Source organism: Choloepus didactylus, chromosome 2, assembly GCF_015220235.1.
Source record: "Choloepus didactylus isolate mChoDid1 chromosome 2, mChoDid1.pri, whole genome shotgun sequence".
In the NCBI taxonomy this organism is placed as follows: domain Eukaryota; kingdom Metazoa; phylum Chordata; class Mammalia; order Pilosa; family Megalonychidae; genus Choloepus; species Choloepus didactylus.
In genome coordinates, this window is record NC_051308.1 from 240,317,175 (window position 1) to 240,335,525 (window position 18,351).

General features: G+C 53.7%; 1 protein-coding gene and 1 pseudogene across 3 annotated transcripts in view; one reads left to right on the forward strand and one right to left on the reverse strand.

The window, feature by feature from the left end:
- The first annotated feature begins 23 nt into the window (after window positions 1-23).
- Window positions 24-709, forward strand: LOC119514726 (annotated as a pseudogene).
- Window positions 710-7,726: 7,017 nt separating this feature from the next.
- H6PD (hexose-6-phosphate dehydrogenase/glucose 1-dehydrogenase) overlaps window positions 7,727-18,351 on the reverse strand; it is a 37,974-nt gene continuing 27,349 nt past the window's right edge. For all 3 annotated transcript variants that reach the window (XM_037828595.1, XM_037828596.1, XM_037828597.1), the window contains 2 exons: window positions 15,899-16,168; window positions 7,727-14,579 (listed from right to left, as the gene is read on the reverse strand). In XM_037828595.1, the coding sequence (XP_037684523.1) occupies window positions 13,216-14,579; window positions 15,899-16,168 (1,634 nt within the window). In that variant the 3' untranslated portion in view covers window positions 7,727-13,215. The remainder of the gene's footprint in view (window positions 14,580-15,898; window positions 16,169-18,351) is intronic.

Consider the following 18,351-nt stretch of genomic DNA (forward strand, 5'->3'; position numbering starts at 1 on the left):
GGACCAGAGATGGGCCCGGCCAGATGTTGCATCAAGGGGGGCTTTGGGGGCCAGGCATCTTCGTGGAGAGTCGCTGTGGTTTCCCCACCGACCACTCTGAGCAGCCCTCGGCCACCGCTCTAGCGCCGCGGGCTGCCACTTCTCCCCAGCCACCCGCCATGACGACCACGTCCCCGTGGCAGGTGTGCCTGAACTACACTCAGGACCCAGAGGCCGCCATCAACCGCAGGATCAGCGTGGCGCTCCATGCCTCTTAGGTCCACCTGTCAGTGTCCTGCTACTTTGACCATGACAATGTGGCTTTGAAGAACTTTGCCAAATGTTTTCTTCACCAGTCTCATGAGGAGAGGGTCTGTGCTGAGAAATTTCTGAAGCTGCAGAACCAGTGAGGTGGCCAAGTCTTCCCTCAGGATATCAAGAAACCAGAATGAGATGACTGGGAGAGCGGGCTGAATGCAATGGAGTGTGCACCACACTTGGATAAAAGGGTGACTCAGTCACTCCTGGAACTGCACAAACTGGCCACAGACAAAAACAACCCCACTGGTGTGACTTCACCGAGACCCATCACCTGAATGAGCAGAGGAAATCTGTTGAGGAATTGGGAGACGACGTAACCAACTTGTGCAAGATGGGGGCCCCGGATGCAGGCTTGGCAGGGCACCTCCTTGACAAGCACACGCTGGGAAACAGCAGTGACGAGAGCTAAGCCCTGTGGCTCCCCGTCTTTCCTAAAACCACAGGGTGACTTCTGTGGTCACCTCCGCAGTGCATGCTGGGGTTACCTTTACCTTTTCTGTAAGTTTTACCAACATCCACCAAGTTCTTTTATTTGTACCTCTCATTCTAATAAAGTAATTTGGTACCCCCTCCCCTAAGAAAAAAGGAGGGACTTTGGGGCAGAAACAGAATCAGAAAAAGAACTCAGCACTTGCCTCGAGGCTGCACTGCTGCTTTTGGTTGTGGAAAGGTTGGTATAAAAATCTCAACTGTCATATCTAGGAATTCGGGGGAAGCTGATGTTGTGAAGCTTTCCAGGCACTCCCCAGTGTTGTCATCACAGAGAGCCCGCTGGACCCAGCTAAGCCCCCTCCCCAGGCTGCGCTGGGCAGAGCCTGGAGCCGGATGCCCTCTCCTCCCCCGGCAATTCAGAACCTCGAGATGCTGTGAGCCGGCCCTGCCCGCAGCCACGTTCCCTCACGGGGAAAGCTCTCCCAGGAGGGAAGAGTGAGGGCAATACAAAAGGAGGGCTGCCAGAGGAAATACGGGATGCTCAGCTAAATCTGAACTTCAGATTCAGCACAAATAACTTTTATAGTGTAAGTATGTCCCAGGCAACATCTGGGACATACTTATGCTAACAAAAGTTATTTGTTGTTTATTTGAAATTCAAGCTTAACTGGATGTCTTCTATGTTTATTTGCTAAATCTGGCCACCCTAACACAACGAGGCTGAACTCAGAGTTTCTGGTGACACGACTTGAGCTGAAGTTGCTTCCACCCCTGGCCTTTTGAGGAGAGGAGCCAGGATGTTTCCTATTATTATTTTAATTTTAATCTGGTTTGCACTGGGTTTCTGTCACTTGCTACCCAGGGTCCTGGTTAATAGAGCAAGCAATGGCCAAAATTCAGGAACAAATTAACATGTGGCATGTAGAAACCCAGGGACTTGGAAACCCAAAGTAAGAGCCGGGGGCTCACAAACTCTTGGAGGGAGGATTTCTGGCCCTGGGATCCCGGCCTCCAGCCCAGGGCAGCCTCCCCCTGCCTCCCTCCTGTGCTGCGGCGTCCCCTTCCCGGCCGTGCAGTGGGTGCCGTGTCGACCTTCCCGGGCCCTTCCTCCTGACCCCGCGCTTTCCCAGGCCTCCTGCTCTGCCTGGATACGTCGCAGTTTCTAAACTCTCCCTCATTGTGGTTAGAATTATGACCATATCTGTGTTGGTTGTTTGATTACAAAATAATCGTGTTTACTGGGTCATTTTAAACCTTGTGTTCCCATAATTTATAAAGAACCAGAAGGTTTTTTTCTCACACTATAGAAACCCTTTGTTGCAGTGTTACTCTCCACCCACGAGACATTCGGAATGACCTAAATGTTCAACCACAGAGGGCTGGAAAGCTAATGAGGGTGCTGTCATTTGCTGAGCGATTATACCAGTCATAGGAAGACTATATGGTCACGGAAAACAGCCATGTGAAGATCAAATAAAGCGAAGGCGGATACAACACTGGGTGTCAACAGAGGCTGCTTATGTATAAAGCTTCCAAGGAGCAGAAGGAACCACTGAGAGTGGAAACGATTAATAGGCAGAGTGGGGGCAGTGGGGGGGGCTGTGGGTAATTTCTCTTCACCTCATGTTCTTTATGGTGCTATTTACACATAAATAGACATCCAGAGGGGAGAAAGTTACCGTTTACAAATGGCCTTCTCTCTTGGTTGGAAGTGAGAAGGGGGACACACTTCAGCTTGGCGGCCCCGGTGATTAAATCCACAAGAAAGGTAAACAAAGAGGAAAACCCAGCAGCCCAAGTAGTAGAAACGAGGGCCGACAAGAAAGAAAGGCTTAAGGACCCTGGACAATGATGAGACAAAAATAATGTAACCTACAAAAACCCAGGATTGGGAGTCTGGCAAAGGGAAGCTGTGGGGAAATCAACATCTACACCTGCCAAAGTCAAGAGAGCCCCAGATCGAAACTGAAACGTGGAGTTAAAATCAGATCGAAACTGAAACGTGGAGTTAAAATTCACGTTAAAACCTTACAGGCAGCCCGGGAGGAGAGCGGGTCTAGAGCGCGGGCCTGGCCCCTCCGCCGCCTGAGAAGTCTGTGGCCACGGTCACCGCCACATCGGGTGTAGACTCTGGGATTGGAGAACGTGTCCTCGTGTCCAGTGTCACAGTAAATAGTGACAGACTGCGAACACTGTCCTCAAAAGTGTTCTCTCCTGCCTTCTTCAGCTTAGCACAACTGTTTGCAACAACATCCTGGGAAAAGGCCGCTGGCACGCAGTTTACTGTCATATGGATTCTTCAAACAGCCTTATTTTGAGTTTAACAGAAGAAAGAGCACAGCCAGGATTCCATACAGTCCCTGTTGCCTCCTGCTTCACGAAGCCATCAGGCAGCGCTGGACTGAGCCAGAATGTGCTTTTCCTGATGAAAAAGACTCAAACTGGGAATTGGCTGCCAAACATTTTATGTTCTATATACTTGACGCTTACTCCTTGCTGCTTTTTCTTCTGTATTACTAGGTACAGATACCAGAATTATTCTTGAAGATCCAGTTGGTGCACTGGAGAATCTATCATCTTAAACTGCTTTGTTCAAAGGGGCATGCTTACAGCCCCCTTTTTAGCTCAGAGTGCTAGCATAACTCCCAGGAAACTTCAGAATTATTAGTCTAGCATCCAGCTACATATAGTGTCTTCTATTCTTGCATTTTTTTTCCACAAGCTGTGACCACCTCCTTTCTTGGTCTCTCAGTATAATTTTTGAGCTGTGAGGAAGTCAACATCTACATCTGCCAAAGTCAAGAGAGCCCCAGATCAAAACTGAACATGGAGTTAAAATCCACGTTAAAACCTATTACAGGCAGCTGCTCTTATTGGGTTGAGTCCTCAAAGGATGGTGCTTCCAAGCACACTTTTTTTTTTTCCCTCCCCAGATTCTATGGCCTTTTTTGATCAGCTATTGTTAGACCAACAGGCCAAGATTTTCCTGGCACCAAACCCTTTTTGGTAGAAGGGAAAATGTTTATACTTTCCCGTTTTCTACTGTTGGTACTTATGGTAACATCAAATTGAGCCTTAGTTGCATAAAATGATTCACTTGAAATACACAGGGAAGTTGCAATTGGCTTTTTAAAAAGGGCTAAAGTAACACTTTCTACCTATGTAAATTATAGATCAGAAATTAATGCACCCTGTGGGAACTTAATAAAGATTTATTGAATTGAAAAGCAAAAAACAAAAACAAAACAAACAAAAAAACCATTACAGACTCCAGCCTCCTCATGTTTTTCACACATTTCTAACCTTAAAGAGATCTTTTGAAAATACTATTTATTGCATGACAAAATATTTATTTGGAATTCAGCAATTCCTTTGGCTTCAAGTAAAATTATCAATGTGCTATAAAAAGTAAAAATAGCATCAAGAGAAGGATCCTGTTTTTATAAAATATTTTTATCCCTTCTATTTGCACGCACCTAATATTACTGTGGCTAATTTCTGGGAGGTGGGACTGTAGTGTTTTGTCTGTTTTACCTTCATTTGTGTACTTTTCTGTACTGTTTGAATTCTTTATAGAAGCATGCATCTTTCATACAAGAAAATTCATGATTTCTTTTTTTGTAAGAATAAAGCAAATATGCAAAGACCTTATGATGGTGAATGCTGAGTGGAGGTAATGTACATGAATTCATATTCTCTTCTTTGTATTTTCTGTTTTTTTCCCCCCCAGTAAAAAACAAAGACTTGTGAAGCAGCAGGGAGATCCTAAGTGGTAGTAAGAGTTTGATTTTATGATTTGTTTCCCAAGAGAGCTTTAAACACACACAAGATGTGACAGTGGGTTTCCACAGGCCGGGGGGTGGGACAGGGAGGGGAAGGGGCTGCAGCAAGTTCCCCCCAAGGCAGAGCCGCCAGCGGGGCTGGACAGGCAGCTTTGTGCCCCAATTTTGGAGCCAACCCCCCAGCCTTGCTGTCCCCCTACAGCAAGAGGAAAAACCACTGGGTGTGGGGTCAGACCTTGCTTTGCTTTATCATGCATTGCTGTCCCACTAGTGCCAACAAGCACGCTGAACCCCAGCCCCAGCCCACTCTGGACATAAGAGACCTGGCATTCGCCCATCCCCTCCCCTAGAGGAGATGGCACAGTGCCAGGCCCTCTCGGACTCTCCACCCATTGGCCGCCTGGACACTCCCAGGCACCAGCTCCTGTCTTCCTCCCGTCACCCACGGACACCAGGACTGGACTGTGTGCACCCCCGAGGGTCCTGCAGCAGACCGTCTCCTCCACCATGAGCAAGGGCAGAGCAGCTGCACGGGCGGCTTCCCCAGGTTACCAAGGAGACGGGGCACTGAGCTCCCCACGAGGCGAGGGCACAGCTCCCTGACCCGGGGTCCAGGGCACCAAAGCCCATGACGAGACTCCGGATGAGCTGTGGCTGAGGACCCCAGGACAACCCCAGAGCTCCACCAGCGGCTGCTAACAGTTCTTGCCTGGCTTTCGTTCCTGCTGCTCATTCATTCATTCATTCATTCACTCACACATTTGCTGCAGGGCACAGTGCCAAAATATTAGAAACACAAAAAGGAGAAAGAGGCGGGGAAGCGGTGCAGAGTCTTGATCCTCAGGTGAGCAGGTGAACAGGTGAGTGGGGAGATGGGGGAGCACAGGGGGCATCGGCAGAGCCACAGACACATGTGCAAGCTGACACCCTCCAGGGCACGAGCTGTGGGCTCTGAGAGCAGTAAGAGATTCTTCCTGGCCTTGCCTCCACCAAGGACACCTTAGTAATTCCACAGCTCTCCCCCGAAACCTTCGGCCTATCAGGAAAATGGTGCAAATTAAGCAGTAAGAGAACAGCCCGAGTTCCTCAGCACCGGGCCAGCCGAGCTGGCATCACCGCACTGAAAGGATGAAACCCTGGCCCCCCCACTGGCCTGCACTGCCACCTCCATAGCCGGTTTCCTCTGGGCTTTATGGAATACTTAACAAAGCTCCCAGCTCCAATGTCAATCAGGTTTTCCTATTACAAGTTATTGCCCCATTTTAACTGGCTTAAGCAAGAAAAGGAATTGATGAGCTCCTGGTAAGTGAGGGGACCCCCGGGGAGTCTTCAGGCAGGCCTGGGTTCTGTCCTCCGGGACATCCCAGGACACTCTGGCCTTGGTCTCTGTTCTCCTGGTGGCTTCTTTCTCGAGCTCCCTGTGGTGCCCCTGGGCTGCACCCCTCCAGGCCCTGTCCTCAGGCTCACTCTGATTCCACCAACTTGGGGAGCCCACCCCTGAGCCTGTCGCTGCAGCTGTGGGACCTGCACCCACCCTTCAGTCAGGACCCCTGAAAATATAAGGACAGGGTGGCTCTTCAAAGAAACCCAGGTGTGCCCCCCAAGGGGGTATGGGTACCAGGTGGCCAAAAATCAAATGGCCCCCAGGGCTGCCTTCCTGGATCCCTGGTTGGGACCTGCAGTGTCAGGTCGAGGTGGCAGCGAGTCCACCCTGCCTGCTCCATGAAGGCGGCAGAGCCAACGGCCATCAGCCCGCGGCAGCCGAAACCGCCGTCTCCTCCCCGGCGCTGGAAGCGCATCCCGTGTTCCCCAGTCTGAGGGGCCGAGGGAGGACTGCTACCCCGTCTGGTTTTCGGCCTTCGCTTATCGCCAGCTCTTCCCGTCATGCCCTGGGGTCTCTGGGTGTTTCCGCCTGCTTCCCTCACCTTTGTGAGCATCCCCGCTGGTCTCAACCCTCTGGGATGTGCTGCTCCTGTCACCAAATCTATTTGGGTCTCCACTGTCTTACCTGTTTCGTGATAACCAGCACTGTAGCTCCCATCCCCTGCAGTGGACTCAGTTTTATTTGACTCCCCCAAACCCACACCTTCCTGGGAGCGTGACACGGTTTAGAGCAGGAGGCAGGGAGAGGACAGTGGGAAACAAACAACGGCATCAGGCAGGGCTGCTCTCCCAGGTACCCACGACAGGCAGACCCCCGCCAGGTGAGGTCCTTCCCCAGCAGGGGGCTGCCAGGGAGGGTGTGAACCGAGAAATCAAGAGTGAACAGTTACGATGACTGGATCATTATATAGATGCCCTTTTCCTTATTTTCTGGTATGTTGTAGAATAGCCAAAAGGAAATACCTGAAATCACTGAAACCCACTGACCTATAACCCAGATGCCTTGATCTTTGATACTAATTGTATGACTATATAACCCTTATCTTGTGATCATGGAAACTTCGTGACGGGTTCCACTTGTAGCCCCTTATCCTGTTTTACAACTTTGAAGTCTTGCGATCCTAGAGAGCCCCTGATGTTTATTAGTGAAGGAACTTGAGTCAGCCCAGAACTAGTTATCTTGATAAGCAAAACAGGATCTAAGCAAAATGGGCCTGTCTTACATGCAGAGCAGCTTAAACTTTAACCTATAAGTGACCTATACCTCATTATTAACACTAGAAATCATGTCCATCACCATTTTCTTACATACATTGTGGCTAAGCATGTAATCAATCTGTGCATGCTCAATAACTAGCTCAGCTCTAATTTCATCATCGTGAGCCATTACTTATTATCATAAACCTGATCATCTTTAGACACTACAAAACAATCAGTTTCTGCAGTTTGGGGGGGACAGATTTTAGGCCAATAGGCCATCTGCTCTTGCTTCGTGTGGCAATAAACTCTTTCTCCCTTTGAAACCCCAGTGCCATAGATGGGCTGGGATTTGCATGGGGCAAAGGACCCCAAGTTTCATGGGTAACAGCTGGGGGACAACTAGTCTCACTCTGCTGGGGAATGGATGAAATTCCCTCATCTCACCACCAGCTCTCTCCTACAAGGCCGCCTAGGCCCAGGGACAGACAGAATCCAGCAGGTTTGCTCAGACATCCCCTCTGTAAGTCCTCACCCCAGAACCCTCACCGACCCTTCCCTGTCCTCTGGGAACACACATGCACTGACCAGCCACCTCACTCCATCTCCTTAAGAAAGAATTAAAGCATGAATCTTAGCGAAACAATTTTATTATTTAAAAAATAAGTTTTATATGTGACATACAAAAACCACATTAAAAACTTTGCTCTGGACGTGTCTCATCATGAGGCATCATAAAGTTTCAGTGTTTCCGTAAGAACCAGCAGCAGTTTCTCTCTCTGAGGAAAGCATGGCCGGTTCTGGCTGCCTGGGCAGAGGGCCACTTCCATGGCCACTGTCTCCCCCCAATGCAATGAAGCAGACAGTCTCTCTGAGGAAGGGGCTTCCCTCTCCCTCTTCTTCCCCAACAGAAGCCCAGAACGCTGTTTCTAGAATGCACTGACACGATGCAGACCGCAGGGTCTGCCCACCCCCACTGAGATCTCTTGCTGGCGGAAGCCTTTTAACGACAGCACCAACTTGACCTTCTCCAACCATAAACATGGATGACTCTTCAGGTCAGCTCAGGCAGTGACAAGTCCTCGTGACACGGCGGAGGCTCGCTCCCTGGCTCCCACCCCTGGCTCTTCCAGACAGATGGGAAGAGACTGCAGTGGGTACAACCCAGGAAACAAATGCCAGTGGGCTCTTGACGGCCAGCTAAGCAGGGTCCTCTGACCCTTACACAGCTTTATAACTGACCCTTTCAGATGCCTGTGGGGGCACCCCTAGACCCCTAAGGACACAAACTGTTTAGACTTCTACCGCCAACCATTTAGATCTACTCTGTAGACTTCAGCAAACGGCAGTGTGCTTACCCCTCCCCACCCCAGAGGGACACAGAAAGATGCAGAGACTTCTCTTCAAGCACCTCAGAGCAGGGCAAGAGGTTTCAACAGAGATCATCCTTGGGAGTAAAAGAATAAGCAGAAACATAATCAAAACAAACACATGCCCCATGGCCGCCTTTGCAAACAGATGTACTCCAAAAAGCTGGCTGGAGAGGACGTTTTCATCAGAGGGATCATCTTCCCCTAAGGGTTGCTGTAAATTCAGAAAAACACCCTCAACTCTCCGGCCACTTCTGTGCTGTGCTGATGACAGCATTGTTAAGTTTGCACCTTGCTTGGCCATGAGCGGAGGAAGCTTCCAGGCTCTTCACTCCCACCTGCCTCACGCCTTGAGGACCGGAGTGCAAGCATCTGGAGAAGGGAATCTGGTATGTTCCTGGAAGGCATCTGCTCCCATACGTCTTCCAAGAACACACACTGATGTGGGTTCCTCCAGCTCTGTCCTGTGAAGACACATTTTGTAGGGAAGAGGCTGTGAAAGCGGGGAGAGGAGTCCTCCAGAGAAGAAGGGGCTGGAAGCAGGTGGTCATTCTCGATGGCGAGCACACACTCCAGGGCAGAAGGAACCCCTGCAAACCCGCACTTACAGGTGTGCCAGCGGGCAGGGCCGCACACCAGTGAGCTCCGTCACTGCAACTAAAATGCCCAGAGCCTCCGAGGGCAGAGCAGGGCCAACCGGGATGTTCTCGTTACCTTGGTTACTGTCAGGCTCAGGCGTCCTCTGCAGTCCTGACTGGCGGCCGCATGCCGAGAAGGCTGGAGGAACTACCTTCTCCCTCCTGGAAATGTCACTCCAACACGCGAACCATGATTAGTGCCTCAAGTGCCGCCTCCACAGGCACAGCCTCTCGGTCCCAGCCCAAAGCCGGAGAAGTGCAGGGAGGACACTGAAGACAGACGGTCTTCAGCTCAGCAGGGGCAGGGCCGGGGGTGGACGGCCTGAGTGGACCACACAGGCCGGTGGCATCTGGAGGCAGCAGCCCCTCGCCGCCCACTGACCTTTCCTGGGACTCGTCAATTCTCTGACACCAAGCTGCTGCCAGGCAGCTTTTCTAGCGGGGGACAGGGGTTTGCAAGGACCACGTGTGCTCAAGACAAAAATAAACCTGTTGCAATGAGGCTGCTTGAGTGAGGCTGCCTATATTTTCAGGAACAATTTTTTTTTTCTACAAAACTAAATTTAGGAAATAATCTCTTCAGGTTTTACAGAAGATTTGCTTTTCAGCAAATAACCAAGGCTTCCCCCTTCCATCGCCTGTCACCCCAGCCCAAAGCTCTCCTGGAGGCTGGCTCTGTAAGGCAAAAACCCATGCGAAGGGAAAGGAAACTCCCCAAAGAGGGATCGCACACCAAGCCCTGGAATTTGGGATGAAAACACTCAAGGGAATATTCTGAGTGGTTCTGGGTTTGTGAAAGCTTTGCTGGTGCTTTAATTTGGGGGCTTGAGAGTAGGTGCAAAGCATTGTCTGCAGAGACACAAGAAGTTGATGGGAAAATCAAGAGAAGACTATTTTAACTTGAGGTTGGCAGAAAAATCTGTCCCCAGATTCAAAATCAGAATCTATCTTACAACCACCTGGAAAGTTCCTACATTCTTTCTCCACAACGAATGGTGATCATGCTTGCTTGAGAGATGCAGATTTGCTGACGAGGCCTCTGGAAGGAGGTCCTCGCGTGGAATCGGCTCTCCATTGGGGACCCTGGGCCGAGGCTCCCTGGGAAGGAAGTGGCTGCACAGGGTGGCTGGGGGCATGGCTCTGGGTTCTCAGCTCGTCCCCCCGACTGGCTGCATCCATCCCCAAGCAGCAGGTCCTCAGCCTGAGTTGCAGGACCTGAGGACCCTGTCGCCGAAGGATCGGGGCTGTTGGCAAGGATTAACTGAGCAAGCTCCAGAACCCTCTGAGCACTCCCTCTCCAACATCTCCTCCCTGTCCTTTGGGACAGACCCGCTGCAGAGATGAGAGCTGCACCTCCCAGCCCCAAGGGGCCTGAAGCAGTCCCAGGGCTCCCTGAGCCTGTGCCACTGGGCTGGGACCAGCCAGCAGTCCTGGGCCAGGACGGGCCCGAGGCAGGAGGCTGCTGGAGTGAGAGGCTGGGGCCTGGCCCACGGCGGCCGAGCCTTGCGGGCAGGGCGGGCACAGTCCTCCCCCTGGGGCCTTGGCATCTGGTAGAAAGGCAGATCAGGGCGGCATTTTTCAAACTATGTATCAACTCAACTTAGGGCACTGCAAGCAACTGATTTTAAACGATGAACAGAAAACAGAGTGGGTCCAGGTCCTGGAGTCAGAATTCCTTCCCAACATTGTCCTTGGAGATGCAGATGATACACGGACATGAACGCTGACACGATGGAAGGAGGGTTTCCTGCTGCGGATCAGGGTCCACGAAGCTTGTAACCACTCGGTGGTCCTAGTTCTGAGACTCTGCCCAAACCCCCACCCCACCCCGGGCAGGGGAGGAAGGGAGGAGGGAGCGAGTGGGAGCAGAGAGCGGTGGCCTCTCGGGTCGCACTCTCCCAATGGGAGCTCAGGAAAGCCCTTGATTCTAGGAAGGGAACCTCTGGCATTTTCGCCCCCACTCTGGGCCCTTACACACTCCCTTCCCAGATAAAAGGGCACATTTTGAGGCAAGTCACTTTCCGGAGTAAAAATGGAACATTCTAGGCTCAGGCCTGGCGGAGACTTGTCCTTATTCAGAAAAGGTAACATCAAGAGTTCGCTTGCCCTTTATCAGGGAGCGAGGCCTGGCTCATGGTAAAACCGCAGAGGCACGATTCCTAAAGAACAGATGGGGCCGTGCTCAGGCCAAGGACCGGGAGGCAAGACATGGAAAAGCACAGGAAGACAGTACTGGGGCTGCACGGAGACTGCACGGGGGCTGTCACACAGAGGCGGCAGAGTGCGGGCGCCCCCACGTGGCCCGAGGCGGCACCTGCTGCGAGCACCTGCCCATGCCTGGGAGCGCCCCCCCCCCCAGGTGTGAAAGAGCAGCAGGAAAGCAGGGAACGCAGCAGCTTGGGTGCCAGGGCCAGCGCCCCGGGTGTAGGCGGTCTGTCCTGTTTGGACCGGGCCGCTGGGGATCAGGGTAAGCAGACCCTAAAGGAGTGCCTTTCACAGAAGAGCCCCAGGCTCGGGCAACCCCTGCACAGGTGCATCTCAAATGAAAGCAGGAATTCTTTTATATCCAAAGCCTTGAAGAAAAGTTTAAGCAATTGAAGGTAGAGAAATGGATTTTGTGATGTTCCTGCTCATGAAATGAAATCCCGTTTATAAAATTCTCTATGACATCCAGACTTGGTATGTGCCTGCTACAAAGTGTGACTATGACACAGGGGAAAGTCACAGGATAACCTCTTATTTCTTTATAGGCGGGCCTTGGGGACATGACCATGTGGGAAGTTGGAATAAAAGTCAAATGTGTCCTGAGGTTTTTTGTTGTTGTTGTTGTTGTTTTTAAGAATTTCAGAGACCTGTTGGGGGGTTCAGAAAAATAGGCATCTGGCCCATGGCTTCTGGAGAGCACAGCACCCAACCTTTCTACTTCGCAGAGCCTGAAGCAATGTGTCTGTGGTGAACTGCAAGTGGCAGGAGGGGCAGGAAGCTGGCAGGCTCAGACACAGCTGGCAGGTGGTGAGAGAGCTGGATGTAGGCTGCCCCCCTGTGCCACAAGTCGGCCAAGGTCCTGAGCAGGATGTGGGCACCCCGCCTGTGTGCTGCAGCCGCCCCTCCATGAAGACTGCTGTCTGGCCAGATCATAGTGGCCTGGGTGGCTCAGCATCCCTGGGCATCATATCCCCTCCCCAAGATGAATTGTCACCAACTGGGAAAGGCTTAACAGGATCTTTCCTGGTAAAAGGAGAGAGGCTGCTGAGGGTGGAAACACCCACCTGGGATTCCCCTGAGATGTAAGTGAACCTCTTAAACCCAGGGTCCCTTATGGCCTGATCACCTGTACTTAGTGTGTTCATGGGGTCTGGCTAGAGAAAGGAGAGAGGGTAGAGGGCAGGGGTCCTCCTTGAGGGAGCTGGGGGAACTAGACCCCACCACAACCACCACCACCTCCATGGAAAGAAGTCTATCACCTGAGAAACGGAGCTGCAAACAGCAGGCTTAACATTTCTGGAACATCTGCAACATCCTAGCATTTGCTGCCATTACTGTTATCACCCATCGTCTGTCTTTCTGAAGTCATTACCAGCAAACTCTGAAAATGGCAGGTTGGTGGGCTGTTTCTGAAGGACAGCAAAGAGGCAGGGGGCTGGGAAAACCTACCCCACAGTCAGGGTCAAGGAAAGAGGAACCCCAAGAGACGAGGCAGGTGGAGGCAGCACTGAGAGGAGACAAGAGGAGGCTGGACATGCAGAGGCCGGGAAGACAGGGACAGATGGAGGCAGCAGAGGCTTGTCGGGGTCTCCAGACAGTCCCCCACACCCCACTTCACACAGGGCACCTCACCTGTGGAGGCCTCTGCCCCTCCTCTCCCCTCATCCATGCTCTTTTCCCCCAGACAGTCTGTTTCCTCCCAGCCTCTGTGTCTCCCCACCGGAGTGCAGGGACTGACTATCGAGGCTGGGATACGGCCTCATCCCTCCCTCCTTGGAGGCTTGACCCAGGGCATCAGATTCCAGGGTGCCAGTCAGAGCGCGGAGGGCAGGCGGCGGGGCGAGGAGGGGATGGAGGAGGATGGGTGCAAGGGAGCCCAGGGTTGGGGAGCCAAAGGCAAAGGCACCTTCACCCCAGGAATGCCTCGTAGTCCATGTACCAGACCAGCTGGCCGGAGCTCGGCAGGACGCCCGAGATGGGCCACTTCTGGGGCTCGTGGCCCACGCGGCTCACCAGCAGGGTGATCTCCCGCTTCATCTTGCCCATAACCAGGACGGCCACCCTCCTGGCACGGTTGATGAGGGGCAGGCTGAGGCTCATGCGGTGGTGGGGCCGGGAGGGGCTCTGGGTCATCACTACCAGCTGCTCGCCGTCCAAGCCGGTGGGCGACTGGGGGAAGAGCGAGGCCGTGTGCCCATCCGTGCCCATGCCCAGCAGCACCAGGTCGAAGCTGCTGTTGGTCACCAGGGCAGAGATCTCGGCAGCGTAGAGCTGGGCGCCCTGGTCCTCCTCGGCACAGAGCCGCCGGCGCAGCTGCACGGGCATGGGGTGGACATTGTAGTGGGGGACCCGGATGCGCTGCAGCAGGTGAGCCTGCAGGCCCTGGAAGTTGGACTCGGGGTCTGAGAGGGGGACGCAGCGCTCGTCCACCAGCCACAGGTGCGTGTGGGCCCAGGGGAAGCTGTAGTGCCAATGGGCCAGCTGCTGGAACAGGGCAACAGGGCTGGAGCCCCCCGACAGTGCCAGGTGGAATTCGCCAGAGCGCCGCACTGCCCGCACAGCAGAGGCCTCGATGTCGCTGGCCAGCTTAGAGATCAGCTCCTCGGGCCAGGCTGAGATCAACGGGCTCTCCCGGTACTGGGCCCTGAGGACCTGGAAGTCGCTGGGCATTGGGGCAGAGCCTGGCCCTGGCACCAGCTGCTCTGGCTGCTGCTGGGAAAAGGACAACTGGCCACCACTGAACTCGAAGTCCAACAGGTGCCCGTTCTCAGCTCCTCCCGGATAGATGCGGGGGGCCTCGAAGGCAAGGCTGTCCAGCAGGGGGGTCCAGAAGACCCAGGAGGCCAGCAAGTTCTCCGTGGTGATGAAGGAATCTTTCCGGCGGTGGAAGATGTGGGAGATGAGGATGGCGTAGGCGTCCTGCTCCCTCACAGGGCTGTAGGCGTAGTAATCGGAGAGGGGGCAGCCAAACAGGCGGAGCCCAGGCTGGCCCTCCAGCTCCTGCCATCCCTGGGCGGGCAGCGAGGGGCTGAAGAGGTTCCGGCTGACAAGCACGGCCGGGCTGCCCAGGGCGCCGTGCCCAACGTGGAAGACGACCTGCCGGGGCAGGCACTGGCTGCGGCCCGCCACCCAGCGCGCCTCGCTCTGGGCACAGTGTGCCTGGTTCTTGAACAGGATGCGCACGTAGCCGGCTCTCTCATCCAGGGCCTTGCCGGACATGAGGATGAAAGGGACGCCCTCCCAGCGCAGGTTGTCGATATAAACGAGGACACCTGGGTGGCAGGGGAACACAGAGGTGACGCTCCAGCCCAGAGGACGGGCACGTCCCTTCCTGACTTCCTCCCGGCCGGCCTCTGCTCTCAGGTCGCCTCCTCCAGGCACCCCACTGCCTTCGGAAGATCCCTTGCCTTGTTGTACTCACCCCTTCCAGTCTCTCCCCTCCCAGCCAGGGCTAGAAAACCAGCCTGGGGCCCACACGGTGCTCTGACATCTGCCTCCCTTGAGTACCCCTTAAAGTCAGCCCTCAGGGAAAGGGGAGCTGGGCTGAGTCTCCAACCTTGAGACTCTAAAAGAGGAAGTCTCCCTGCGGGGACAGCGGGGCTAAAGCCCTGACTCTCATGCTTCCCTCCTCGTGAGCCTGAAGCAAAGGCAGGTATGGGGAGGGGGCAGGGCGGTGGTCCACGGGTGAGGACTGTGGGGGAGGGAGGCCTGCAGAGGAGCTGGCGTCCAGCTGTGCCCCGGCCCCGAGAGGCCCACCCGGCTTTCCCACGCACCACCTCCGTGTGACCTTGGGACGCTGGAGAGAGAGCTTACCCTGAGCAAACTGATTAGAAACCCTGACAAGAGCTCTGGACCCCAAAACTCGGGTGGGCTCTCTGGGCGGCAGTGCTCTGTGCACACTGCCATACACCAGTACTGGGGGCAATGCCTCCCCGAGGACAACAGAAACTTCATGTCTGGGACCCTTCCTGACCTTGCTCAATGCATCTCTTCCTTTAGCTGGTTCCTTTCTATCTGCACCCCTTCCCTGGAGTAAAAGTGACTGTGACCCTGGGTATAACAGGGTTCAGCGAGTTCTGCGAGTCTTTCTAGTGAACTGTACAACCTTACAATGTCTGGGAACCTCCACCCTGCCCCTGGGGGTGATGTCAGATGTGAGGGTGGTCTTGTGTGGACTCTTCCCTCCAGCCCCACAGGTGGGCCCTGGCTCCCTGGTAGACGTGGGACTCTGGCGCTATGCCTTAACCTTGAGGTCTGGCTAATTTCAGGTACGGCCTCATTTGGGAGGCTGGACAGAAGCTCCACGAGGACAGGAACCAGGCCTGAGCCCAGTGCAGCAAGCCCTCGGTCAGCATGCGTGGACTTGGCCTAACTTGGCCACGAGGATGTCCTCTGCTCAGAGGAGGGCCCCGGTGACTGGACTCTTTAAGCTTTTGGGCCAGAGACTGCAGAGGAATTTCACATTTGCCACCAACCACTGTTGTCAAAGTCCCCACCTCCAGTCCTTTCCAGCCCAAACCAGTAGGCTTCTGGGTTTGGAAAGCCGCCTCGGGCAGGGGACCCAGCAGCCGCTCCTGGCCCTCAATCCCACCTGCAAAGGTCGGCGTCAGGCTCTGGAAGCTTTCTGGCTTCTGCAGCTCCCTGCGCACCTGCTCGCTGTAAGCCTGGTACTGGCCCACCACGGCGCTGCCCCTCTGCAGGTCCCGCAGGGCCTGGAAGACCCGCAGTTTGTGCTGCAGCACAGTCTCCGCGTTGCTGATGTTGTGGGGCAGCTCCATGGCCACGAGGGTCAGGATCTCAGTCAGGTGGTTCTGCAGGACATCGCGAATGACGCCGTACTCCTCGTAGAAGCTGGTGCGGCCTGAGCAGGAAGAGGCAGAGAAGAGAGGAGGGACAGAGTGGCCAGCACGTCAGACTTCCCCAGGTGGGTCAACACCTCCACACGGCACTGCCTGTCCTAGCGTCTTCATTCCCAGTCCAAAGAGCCTATAAAAGTAACTGATGCAGAGCAGACCTCAACAAGGAAGGACAGATACCTGCGAACCCCCTCCCTTCACTGAGGACCCTCCCAAGAGAAGGTGTCAAACTTCTCCTCAGGCCTCTCCAGGAATCTGCGTGGGAAAGGCTCTGGTCCCAGTGGAGATCAGATGGCATTTGTGGGTATGTGGCTGGCCTTTCCCCCTGCCCCTTCCTCGGCGCCAGCCACACGGCAGAAGGCTGCAGGGTCGTGGTTAGGACTTGGGCTCTGGAGTCTACCTGCCGTCTAGTACTGTCTGATCCTGGCAAGTGAGTTGACCTGACTCTGTTTCTGCATCTTGCCATTAAATGGGGCTAAAAATGCCACCCCATTGCCAAGTACCCCCATGTGTTTGGCACCTTTGGCTTATGTTGAAAAGGAAGAGAGGAAGGGTGGGTGGGAGAAAGTAAATAATGAATACATGATAAATAGAGATTACGACAGAGTGTAATTGTGGGGCGGTGGGGAGTGACCTCACATAGAACGGCCTGCGAAGGCCCTCTTAGACCTGAAGGGCTGGAAATGTCAGCTCTGCAAAAGGCCAGGTAAGAGAGCATTTCAGATGAACAGTCCTTCAAGCAAAAAAGCCCCGTGTCAGGAAAGAGCCTGGCATGCTGGGGGGCTCAATAAAGGTGGGTGAGAGGGGGAGTAAGGCAATAAGGCTGGAGAGGGGTCTTTTAGGAAAGGTAATGAGGCTGGAGTTCATTCTCAGTTCCAGAAGCCATGGGAGGGTCTGAGCAGGAAAGAATGAGATCTGGCCCATATCTAGGATGTGTCCCTGGCCTGCTGGGAGAGTGCGGGTCTAGAAGCAAGGAAACCAAGGAAGAGACTATGCAGTTACCCAAAGAGAGAGAGAATAGGGCTGTGGACTTAAGTGATGGTGAAGGAGATGGAGGGCATGGAGATTCATGGTGTATATTGGAAACAGAATTGCTGGACTTGCTGATATGTAGGGATATGTGTGAAAGAAAGGGGGGAACCTAAGAGAGCGCCAACGACCTGGCCTAAGCAATAGGATTGGCTGTGGCACCATTTACGGAGAAGGAAGATGGGGAGAGGTGCATTTGGTGGAGGGGAAAGCGTGGCATCTGTTTTAGGAGTGTTTCAGCTCAAGAGACCCAGGTGGAGACGTCAAGTTGGCAGGTGGACCCTATGGTGAGGACAGCAGAAAATCATACACCCCGAACACGGTGCACAACGCCTGGCACATGCACTCACGATTGCACCAGCACTGACGCCTGCCAGGGCCTGGCATGGTGAGCACTTTGCACATGAGGAACGAGTTCAGACGACTGGGGTGAGGACGGACAGAGCCAGGCAGTGAGCCTGGCAGTGGGAGTCAGAGCCTGAGCTCTTACCCACTCGCTGCAACATCCTCCCTCTCTCCTCCGAGCACAGTCGACGTGAGCTCCAATTAATTCCAATGATACGTAGAACCCCACAGGCCCCCCCAGATCAATTCACACAACCCTACAGGCAGTGAGAGGCCGGCATGGCATGAAGAGCCATCACTCATCGAGGGCCCTGTGCACTGTCAACGATGTGGAGTCTGTTCTCATCCGGCCACCTCCTTCCTGTCCTTTGGTCTCCGCGTCCAGGAGCTCTGACTGACCTCACGCCCCGTATTCTCCCAGCACCCCCAACTGCCACTTGGTGCCCCCTGCCTCCTTCCCGCTCACTGCGGTTCCCCAGCTCCTCACAGAGGTGGGACACTGTACAGCACTGAAGGTGAATACACGCACGTCTACAAGGATGAATCGCAAACACACGATTCCCAGAGAAAGAAATATGATTACTTCAATAAAACAAAATTTTGAAAATAGGATAATAAATGACCAGAAAGAACAGCACTTCAAGAAGTGAAATATATAATTGGAAATTAAAGATTCAATAGGTGGGTTTTACGGATTAGATGCAGATGAGAATGGAAGACGGACGTGAAGCAATTATTCAGCATGCAGGATAAAGAGACAGAAAGATCCAGACTTCCAGGAACACTGCCGTATGAGTCCTCCTCAAACAATATG